Source organism: Stegastes partitus, unplaced genomic scaffold, assembly GCF_000690725.1.
Source record: "Stegastes partitus isolate 25-593 unplaced genomic scaffold, Stegastes_partitus-1.0.2 Scaffold284, whole genome shotgun sequence".
Lineage (NCBI taxonomy): Eukaryota > Metazoa > Chordata > Actinopteri > Pomacentridae > Stegastes > Stegastes partitus.
In genome coordinates this window covers 569,577-581,022 of record NW_007578015.1, presented here as the reverse complement: position 1 = coordinate 581,022, position 11,446 = coordinate 569,577, and the positions used below count along the sequence as shown (strand labels likewise).

Here is an 11,446-nt window from a genome sequence, read left to right as displayed (position 1 = left end):
AATGTTCTCTCATGAATCCCCCTGCAAATCGGATGCACATTTATTTTTATTTAATTGCAAGAAACACACAATGAATAGAGAAAGAACGTGCACGCTTGATACCAGGGAGATCTAAAAGCAGATTTCAATCTATGTCTTGCTGTTATTTGCATTGTCGACTGAAGCTACAGCTGAAAATCATCTCAGTAATGAGCTGAATGCTTTTAATAAGCTCCTGCTTTTGCGAGAAAACCGCAGTAACATAAACCAGAGTCGCACTTTAGCCTAACTATTTTGATATCGATAATTAATTCGGTCACTCGCAGCCTTTTATAAAATTTGATGCAACAAAAAACCAAACAGACGTTGCTTTATAGGCCTCGCTCCTGCACTTCAATCAGCATCAATTTGTTTTAGTGGTCAATCCAATTACATGACATAACATATGGTCAAAAAGGTCAAAGTAGGTTTTATGCACCCCCTGCGTCCTAATTAAGCTGATCGACCTTTTTTCCATCTTTGAAAATTTGTCAGAAAAACTTGGTTATTGGTGCATTTATATAGAATAATGTTTGGATTCTTTTGCTGTGAGCAGTTCTCATGAATCGCTCGTGTGTGAACAGGCCTTAGTCATTGGAAATGTGATTATACGAGGAAAAAAAAGAGCTTCAGGTGATGACTTCTGCAGCTCGAGAGAGGAGCAAAGTGGCCGTTACACTCAGGAGATATGGAAGCATGAAGCACTTGTCACCCCACCAGCCTACGCCACCACAGCGATTCCCTCCGGTTCGGAAGGAGGAGGAGGAGGTGGCGATGCTGCCGGAACAGCCATTGGATTGTCTCAGCTTATCTTGGCTCGCATGAAGGAATCATCCCGAAAGCCTTTTAGGAAATGGACCCTGGCTTTGTGCGGAGCCAATTGATGTTGGCTCTCCAGATCGGCGTTTGTCCAAATGGAGTTGAAGCAGGGCCGTGAGCATTCCTTTATCTTGGCTATTGTGCTTTTGGCTCTTGATTCCTTTTTTTGCCTACACACACACAAACACGGCGTTCACTTCAGGCCGGCGAGTGGATGAGTTTATGCACGTGCGTAGGTGTTTCGCACAAACACGCATACAAGAGGCGCATAATTACACACGGAGTGGCGTAATTATGCATACGTGCACTCGCAAAATTATCTGCATGCACACATGCAAAGTGGCATAATTACGCCACATACAGTACGTACACCCACACACACACACACATACACAGAGGAACTGCTGATCAACTGCATGACCTTCTCTCTAACAATGTTAATGTCACCACCTGGGGGAGGAGGAGGGAGGAGGTGATGGAGTGATGGGAGCGAAGGAGAAAGATGGAAAGAAAGAAGCGCATGATAAGCCTCCTCCCTCCTCACCTGGAGCCTCTTTCATCCTCCTTACCTCGTCTTTCCATTCGGGAATGCTCGCACGCGTTGCCCCGCTACATCACCGTGGGTCGCAACCTAACATTTAGCGTGCACGAACCCCTTCAACTGTGTGTGTGCGTGAGGCCCGTGGCTCGCCCGCTGACAGGATCCTGTTACGCCAAATGTCACACTTCCAAAAAGGATTCGGCCCCCCACAGAGAAAATGAAGTCAAGACCTTCCTTCGCTCCGTCTCCCTCTCTCTCTCTCCTGCCTCCTTCACCTTGTCCCTCCATCGCTCACCTCCTCCTCCTCCTCCTCCTCCTCCTTTACCTTCCACTCAGACCCCACTCTCGCTTATCCGTTTCTATCCTCTTTTCCGCTCCCTTGAACTATCGCTACCTCGCACACGCTCACCTAAGGTTTGCAGGCCTCAGCGTTTTGCTGAATAAAGTCCCCCTTTAACTGGCTGGTTTTAGGGTATAATTAGTCCTCACCTTGGGAGAGGAGGAGAATGAAGGAGGGGGAAGGGGGGAGAGAAAAAAAAAAGGTTGATTTTAAGCAATTGATAGGGGCAGAAGGAGGGTGGTAATTGTGAAAATGAGTGGCGGAGGAGTTAAAAGAACAGTTTGTTTTTTTTCTGCAGCTCATCGACTTGCTTCATCATGTCTCGGCGGCTTCAATATTTAATTGTGCTCTGAAAGAAGGAATAAAGGGGAGGAGAGAAGAAAAAAAAATCCTTTAATTCACAACTCATTGGCCGCAGTCATCAAGGAAACAGTAAAGACCTCTTAGATAGAAGTTCTTTTTGAAAGCAGAAAAGAAGAAAAAATCGTAGGCGTGCAGTGGAGAGAGGAGACATTATCTTCACTCCTCTGTTTAGATGTGGTCTCGGGCAGCTTTTTAATTTGATGTCAGTATGCAAATAGTGTAAACAGTCACAAAAAAAAACTCCAAATCCTCTGAGTTTTTTTTTTTTTTTTTTAATTCCTGGAAGAAAATGACTTAGAGGAGAAATCGCACTCCCTTAGCAACAGACACCCCTCCTCCAAAAAAGAAAAAGGTTTTATTTTTAGAAGGTGCAAACAAGAAAAAGGGGGGAGTTCTAAGATTGTAAATGTCTCTGATGTGTTCAGTCTGTACAACCTTATTCCTGATAATGGAACTAGCTACTCTGTCTGTCAGTGCCTATTTACACACAAATGAAGTGGCGAGTAGCACGCGCCCAGTGGAGCTGCTAGCCTCCATCTCAGCTGTCAAAACGGGTTAGTGGCTACAAGCGAAACACAACGATCCCTGGGATCAAACTGGCGCCGTCCATTCAAACATAATAGCTTCATCCTTGGACATGGAGCGTCTCTTTTTTTTTCCCCCCCCTTCTCTCCTCGCTCTTTCCTTTAGAACCTCACCAGCTTGCTGCAAAGTAATAGACTTCTCAGGATGCCAGTTCACACAAATCGGGGATGCAGCCTTTTATTTGCCCTCCGCGGGGAGAGGTGTTTGGAGTATTAGGGATGAAGCAGACCATAACTACAGCTGAATAAATCTTCCTATCTTGGCTCCGCGGAAGCCGGTGCACACATGGCTTGTCAAAGCTCTATAAAATGTTGTTTGATAGGAGTTCTGTACAGTTTAGGACTTCTCCTCCTGCTATCCACTCGCCTCGCTTTCGTTCCGCGCTGCAGCGGTTTGCAATCAGTCAGAGTTTAATCAGCCGTCTTGCCGCCGTTGCCAGGTAATCCTGGCTGTCTCGGCGGCTATCTGTGCGTGTGTGCATGTGACAGCTGGCAGAGCTGCGAAGTTGCCTGACTGGGTGAGTGGATGGCACCATGCAGATTTCCTCTCCGCGGCGTGTAAAGGCATATTGGATGATCTGATGGCTGTTGAAATTGTCAAGTGGGATTTGAGGCTGAGGACGGGCATCTTCAGTGCAGATGTCCAAATGTGTAAACTTGAATGAATTGAATCTAAATTGAGTGTTTTCTCTCTCGCAGACCTGCCTAGAACTGGAGCGTTATCTGCAGACGGAGCCCAAGCGTCTGTCTGAGCTCTTCGACCAAGACTTGGACGGCCTCCTAACTCCAGCCTATCTGAAGGAGGACGGAGAAGAGGAGCTGTCAGACGCCCTTCTACCCAGCCTGCCGAGCCTCCCGGAACCTCCCAGCCCACCTCCAGTGATACTCTGCCCCACACGGAAGCACTTCCCCACCGCCGGCGCGATAAGAAGAGAACTCAAATCCAAAGGACAGGGTTTGGAAAACGTGGAAGGGATGGAAGGGGTCCACCAGGCTCAGCTGAGCGCCGTGACCTCCCTGACGCCGCCGTCGTCGCCAGAACTGGGCCGGCACCTCGTCAAACCCAACCAGACGCTGACGGCCTCGGCCGACGGGACGCTCACCTTGAAGCTGGTGGCCAGGAAGGTGGGGCTCAGCGCGGCCCGGCTGGTGGCGGGTCACGCGCTTCCCGTCCGGATGAAGGACGAGGAAGAGGGGGCCGCGTGCGTGATCGGGGTCGGAGAGCTACCGGAGAACAAGAAGAGGATCCACCGCTGCCAATTCAACGGCTGCAGGAAGGTGTACACCAAGAGCTCCCACCTAAAAGCCCATCAGAGGACGCACACAGGTGAGGATGAGCCAGAAGCTCGTTGATAAAAGGGTTGTTTTTCGGTTTGTGTTTCTTCCCACTGTTAGTGGTGGAAGAAGGTGGCAGATGGAGCAGATGGAATGCAAAAAAAATCTGTAATCAGCAGTTTGGAAAGAAAGTTGATCAGATATTTTAGGTTTGCAAAGCACAAGAGGATTTGCTCACGGAGTCGATCAGAATTTAGTTTTTTTATTTTGCAGTTTGCACGTTCAGGGATTAAAAGGGTTTTTCTGCACGGCTTAGTCGGTAAATGCTGTCGTCTCACGTGAGCTACATTAATTGTTGTAAATGCATACATGGTTGCATAATGTGAATATGATTTGTGGATGCAAGCATGTTAGTTTTTAGATGTAAGTGATCATTTCCATTTCTGAGGACACCTCTCTCACCAGAGGTAGCAACTTGATACACCTGCCGGTAATGAAAGTGATTGACGCTCATTGCTGGTGACAGGTTAAAAAGGCTCGATGCTGAAGCTAAACGGCTGCTGAGCAAGACATAGGTAGCATGTCTGTGTTGCAGAACCGAATCAAAATCTTTTTTCATATTAAACCCAATCCGGCTCTTGTCTTTTCTTTGGATTAGCACCACGTTTTTTTTTTTTTCCTTCTACCAGTTCTATCGGCGGTGATCTCTCTGTGGTTTATGTTCACACTGCACCCGTCCCTCCAACCAGTCAGTGCTCCTGAGTTCTTTGATAACCCGACTTGAGATAATTGAGGAAAATCCACCTGCTTCACATTCTTGGACACACGTACAAAATGCACAGGAGGTGATAAGGAAGCGGCTTCTGTAATCACAGAACAGGCCTCTGTGAAATATGGAAATATCACAGATAAAAATGTGATGATTTAAGAAAAGCCCACTTCTCTTATCCCTCTCTTCCTACCTAAGTACTTCTCTGTGCCAAACCAGGGCAGGTCCTCCTTGTCAAGGTTCTTCTCAAGAAGGAAGGAGGAAGGAGGAGGCGGGGGAGGGTTCAGGAGCTATAACTCTCCCGCTCCTCCATCTCAATCCCAAACCACTCAGACCTCTGTCAGGGAGCTGTCCTCCGTCTGAGTAACTGCACAGTGATGGATGGATTGACCTGGATAGGCCGCCATTTCCCCACTTTATTTCAGGCCCTGCCGTCCGTCCTCTGTAAGTCTAGGTCAGTGTTTCTGAGGTTTGATTTTGCAGGAACCGGTTTTAAAATCAGGGAAAATATGCTTGAATTAAAGCGCGTCATAATCTCAGGGAGGCCATCGGCGGGCTCGGTCCGGTAATAAAGCACCGCTGAAGTGTTTAGCTCCTGAGTAGTTTGGCAAGGTGTGAACAGTGTTCTGCTGGAAATAATTGGGCTCAGTCTCTACCCCCACCCCCACCCCTCGAAGAAAAGCTTTCAGGGGTGGAACGAGATGAATATTGACATCTGACGTGTGGCCACGAGTCTTTACTTAACCGGAGGAAATACAGCAAAGAGCGTCCATCACGCTAAACCAAGTTACAGCGACTCATATTAGATTTGTGCGCTCCCCGGCATCTAAATCCATCCACTGTTTGGTTGACAGATCGCCAAAGCTGTGCAACAAAGACATGCGACTTGTTTACCAGCTCTGGCTCGCTTGTATTTTTTTTTTTTGTGCGGGGTGTGAATTTGGAAAAAAAAAAAAGTCAACTTGTCAATTTCTGCATGTTAAGGATAATGAAAACATGCCGGACGTGTGATCACACCCTCCGTGGTGCGCAGGCATCAGCCTGACTGGAACAAAGGGCACAGACATGCCATCATTGATTTCCCCAGTGTGGCGTGTCTACAGCCCCTGTGATTAAACTCCACGCCAACTGGGCCAGCTTCATGGGAGAACGGTGCCATCGGTGCTGTCCGCTCACAAAATCCATACAAGCAAAAAAAAAAAAAAAGCTGGGCATGAGGTCTTAAACAAACTAGAGATGAATCATCTTGAGTGTCCAGATGAGAACCAGAACATGATGCTGGTGTTTGGTGCTCTGTAAGACGTGGACTCTACTTAGAAGGGAGATTCATTTGACTTGCGTGACGAGCAAAACGAGCAGCAAATAGGGAAAAGTATCAAGGAAGCAACTTGTTAGCTAGAATGGTTGTGCAGATGGTGATGTAGGTCGGCTGGTTACATGCTTTCTTTCTGCGTTTTTATTTCTTGGTTGCTTTTATTAGTCTATTCAAGTAGTCAGTTACAGCCCTATCTCCTGAAAACAACACCCCCATTCAACAACAATCCAGTAGTAAACGTATTTACTCCTGGATTCTGTTTGTTAAGTATCTCAAATATGGTTCTCGTCATTACATCTTTGCCATTTATCTTGTTGCTTTACTGAAGAAAAATGAAGAAGAAGCTTCAAACACGTTTTGAAATATTCTAACTAAAACTGTGCTGTTTGGCTAAACCTACCCGCTTAGTTTTGGAGCCTAAACTTAACCAGTAAACTGAGAAGTAAACAAATAAAAACAGAAGACTGATGGCCCAACATGTGATGCAACACCTGGTCTGTTTGGCAAAAGGACTTTAGCTGATGTACCTATCTTGCCTTTCAGGGAGCAAAAACACTTTTTTCAAAACATGCGTGAAACTGCAGTTTAGTTGAATACGAATGTAGTTTTTGGGCAACAAGGGCGTCATTTGGACAATCACAGCTAGTTCTTCAGAGCCCAAGGTCACATTGTTAGATTGCTGTTTATTTAAATATACACTAATTGGTAGATCAGGTGTATAAAACTATGATGTTTTGCTGGAAAACTTCAGAAAGCATCAGTATTTCCTCATCACACCACAAAAACTACTCAGGAATAACAAGAAAAGCACAACAAAGAGCCTAAAGTGGTAATCGGGCCTCCCAGTTCCTTAGATCTCAACCTGATCGAGCGTTCCCAAGATGGAACCCAACAATCTAGTGCCAGCATCCTGGTGGTGGACCCAACAGGACACCCCCTGAGGTTTAAATGGTGGATGGATCCGAGCTGTTTTGTTGCCCTGAGGGTGACCTACACAATATTAGATTAGCTTTAACGCTAACTGTGCTGTTTTCCGAAACCTACCCTACTAGGTTTTAAAGTTGGGGCTGATCCATATATATTTAATACTAAACAGAGACACATTCTCGAATTTTAGAAGCTAACATTGTCTTGATAACCAACATTCACTATAATATGACACCACCTGGTAAAAACAAGGACGATCCCTGTCAGATCAAAATGTCATTTCCCAGCTAATGTGGCGTGCCCTTTCTTTTCCCCCCCTCTTCAGTAAATTGTTTAAAAATTATAGCGATTTAATGATGGCACTATATGCTCCATACAGCATCTTAAAGTGCACGGTTCCTCGAGGAACCCCTCCCCACCCCCACCTCGAGCCTATCAGTGTCACTTAAGGTGCGAGAAGGAACATCTGTCTTGTTATTTAAACCAGGAAGGTAGAGCGACGAAGGGCGGGGGGGGGGAGATGTCGACGTAAGATGACAAAAGGAAACACAAAAGCTAAGAAGAGGAGAGAGAGAGAGAGTGACATGGAGTGAAACAAAGAGTAGATGAAGACAGAAGACAGGGATGTGGAGGGGGGGAGGAGGAGGTACAGTAGAGCGACCCTCTTCAGAAAAAAAAAGACAGCAGTGCCACAGGCTCCCCCATTCACTGAGCCATTATCCTGACAAGTTTAAAGATGTCATTACTCAAATCCTCTTTTTCTTAGTTGTTATTTCCATAAATTACCGACGGAGAAAAGGCTGCGATTTAATCTGGAATTAGACGAGCTGAGTTGAAATGACAGTGCCCTGTAGAGCTTTTTGGTGAATAGGCTTATGGCAGATAAGGAGTGGTACAATTAGATTTTGGGCAGGGTAAAACACGACGGCTGTTGGGTTCTTCTTCTTCTCTCTCTCTCTCTCTGGCTCTTCTTTCCTTTCCCTCTGTGCCTCGGCGGTGTTGCACATATTCCCCATAGCTGCTACTTTGTCGGTTAGTTGCTGCGATATTGACGAAGTGACACCAAATGCTTCCATCGACTGGGTTTTTTTTTTTTTTTAAGCAAACACCCTAAAACAGTGATATGATGATGTGCTTAACCACGCACACACTTAACTCTTATTTTTACTCCACCAGAATTCATGAACCGCATTTGACTAAACCTCCCTACAAAATCTCCCGCTCTGATCGCCCGTCCCTCATCACTCTTCACCCAACATGCCTCTCTCCTCCCCGTCTCTAAGCCCGCAGTGCTAGAAGCCTATAAAACGTTCTCCGAGAGCCGCTGTAATGACCTCTGAGACCCAGATGCCCTGCTTCGGCTCCAGCTAATGGAGGGAATGTAATTAACTTCCAACGCTGGCACCTGAGAGGCTGGAGAGGGCGCGTGCGTTTGCGTTCGGAAGTAACAGATTACATATAATGGGATTACAGTGACTCAGGAAACACCCAGTTATCAGATTACGGATGAGAAATATGTGATTTGATTATTTGGGAAAAACATCAAAAGCAGAGGAGGAGGGAGAGAGAAAAAAAGAAGCATTTTTACTTTTTTTTTTCTCCCTCTGAGTGGCAGTAAATTAGGCTCTTATTAAATAATGCAGAATAAATAATTGCACTGTCCACAGTCGGGATTCTTTTTAAAATCGGAACAAATAATCCACTTAGCTTCATAATCGACATTATATGTTTTACAGGCAAAGTAATCCAAAAGTAACAGAGCATAATCAGATTATGCTGCTGAGTTCAGGCTAATCCAGTGGATTAGGGCCGCTGATTGCCATTTAAACCTGTCAGTCAGATTGTATTTTAAAAGTGGCCTTTCTAGTCAAGTGTGCGCGAGAGAGAGAGAAAGTGTGTGTTTGCAAAATAGTGTGTACTTGCTCTACTTGCCTGTTTGTACGAGGGCATCTTGAGGGAGAGGAGAGCGGATGGAATGGGGGGGGGGATCTGTTGCTAGGCAACGGGGGCAGTGTATCGTTGGAGGAGTCAGTAGCTGAGTGGTTATGTACTGCTGCAGGCTCTGGTCTCTTAGTGCCCCCTCCCCTCCCCTCCTCCTCCTCTCCTCCTCCTCCTCCTCCTCCTGCACCACCACCACTACTACCATCGCCACCCCAGCCCCACTTCTCCCTCCTCCCCGCCTCTTGCCCTGTACAGCTCTACGGTTACCGTCGCTAGGCAACTGCCTCCGTGCTCTGCCAGCGTGCTCGGTAATTGGCCGGTGGCATGGCGGCGTGCCGTTGCCAGATCCAGCCAGCTGCACTGACTACTGCCTCCTCATGTTTCACCGCTACACCCCCTACCACCACCACCACCACCACCACCACCTTCTCACATACACACACAGATACACCCCGCCCCCTTGCTTCCATTGCTAGGCAACACATTCAGGCATCCCTGCCTCCCGGGAATTTCATTGGACAGAGCCGGATGGCCCAAACCTGCTGCTTTGGGTGCTTCTGGGAAGTGAGGCAGTATGTAGGGATGCATGGCCACAATGGGGACACGCATGCATGGATGGATGGAAGATAATATAGTGTGCAATTTATCTGACATAAATTAATTTCATCTATGATAGTGGAGGATTTTTTCTTTTAATACAAATCAGTCAAAACGAACCCATGGTGGTGTTTTTATTTTTTTTTTGTCAGTTTCATGAGACTGGAGGTCACTCTTTTTCTCACTTGTTTATTTATCACCTCATCACTGCTGTAACCCAACGCCCCTCCGTTTCTCACCACCCAAACTCACATCATTCCCGCTAATGGAGTTTTTTCCCGTAACACGCCCGCCCCGCCGTATATTTAATAGAAAGTGCTCGAGCGGGTCAGATGTTAAGAGATTTGTATTGTTTTTCTGATTTGCTTTTTTTTGCCTTGTGCATTTTTAGTGTCAACTGCATTTTTTTTTTTGACATTTAACACCAGTGGGGGGCAAAAAAAGGCCTTTAATTAGAAATACAGGACACAGTGATGATTTTTTTAAACTTGTTTTTACAACAGCTGGTACAGATAATGCCACTAACTGTCTTTACGCTCGTCTTGACTTCACAAAGCAGCATTGATTTCTTTCTTCTTCTTTTTTTAATTCAATGGATATATGTGCCAGAGCCACTCAGCTGGTCAGCGCGTCTGTATTCAACCGTGAGCACCGGTCCAGATGGGATGTGACTGATGCAGGTGACATCTTTTGGAGGTGGACGCAGCTGGCAGATTGTGGCTTCCTTGCCATTATGTGACTGGCCTAATTATCACCACCACCACCACCACCCTCCCTCCCTCCTCTCTCTCCCCTGCCGGCATATCTGCAGCCTCCTCTGCCTTAATCCACTTCTGCAACACTTCTCTCCTACTCCACTTTTTTCCCCCCCTCTCCTGGTCTCTTCTCACCTCCTCTCTCTCTCATCCACCTTGCCTCTAATCCTCCCCTCCTTCCTCCTCCTCCTCTCTCGCTTCACTTCTCTCAACCCTCTTCTTGCGTGTTCAGCAAAGATGGGAGACCGGTGGGAGCTTCTCCATCTCCGTGTTAAACATTGCTCTCTTTTCGGTCAAGTAAAAAAAAAAGTGCAGGATGCATTTACCTAATCTACAGCATTAAAAGAAATTTAGGGTCTACAATCCAGAGTGCAAAACAACAAACAAGCCTGTGATTGGTGCACCAGCGATCAAACAGGTGCTTATGTGTTTTTCATCCCCCAGGTGAGAAGCCGTACAAGTGCTCGTGGGAGGGCTGCGAGTGGCGATTCGCCCGGAGCGACGAGCTGACGAGGCACTACCGCAAACACACCGGCGCCAAGCCTTTTAAGTGCAACCACTGTGACAGGTCTGTCAAAACACAACTCTCCCTCCCTTCCCTTTTCCGTCTCATGTGTTTTTTTTTTTTTCTTCCATTTTCCAAAAGGGTTATTTGAAGTACTTCCACGAGCGCAGCGGGCTGTGTTTTACCATTGTGTTTTGTACACAGTTTGGTGTAGTAAGAGAGCGCTACAAGATGCTGGTAACACACCCAAAATGTGTTTGGTACTGACCCAGTTTAAAAGTGTGCTGGCAGGATTACTAATGTGCTTTTTTTTTTTTTTTTTTTCTCGCAACCAGACTCTCCGCTTGTTCAGTCTTTCAGTAAGAATCCAAAGAGTGCTCATTCTGCTCTAAACCCACATTAGGCCTGGTGCAGAATATTAATAGTGAATCTTCTCACATGGTGATACATGGCCTTGATTTGGAGGCTGCTTTCAGACGGGGACAGAGGTGTGAAATGAATGTAGAAGCCATTAGCATAGTCGCACCTAACTGTGTGGAATATTAATTTGAACTTAGGTTTTTTTTTGTTTTTTTTTTCGAGTAATGGTTTAAATAATTTGTTCAAGCAGAATATCTCGGCAACAAATCACGATTCCTCAAAACGCTGCTTCATGGTTTAAAAGACAGGTTGTCTTTTTTTAAAAATGACAAAATTA

The 11,446-nt window shown here is 46.2% G+C and overlaps 1 protein-coding gene across 1 annotated transcript in view; it reads left to right on the top strand.

Annotated features, from left to right (window-relative positions):
• Positions 1-3,364: 3,364 nt before the first annotated feature.
• The window catches only part of LOC103357972 (Krueppel-like factor 7), a gene marked incomplete at its 5' end in the record, with an annotated part of 15,685 nt that continues 7,603 nt past the window's right edge, over positions 3,365-11,446 (top strand). Inside the window, 2 exons of the mRNA XM_008282745.1 lie at positions 3,365-3,992; positions 10,689-10,812. Coding sequence (XP_008280967.1) covers positions 3,365-3,992; positions 10,689-10,812 — 752 coding nt within the window. The remainder of the gene's footprint in view (positions 3,993-10,688; positions 10,813-11,446) is intronic.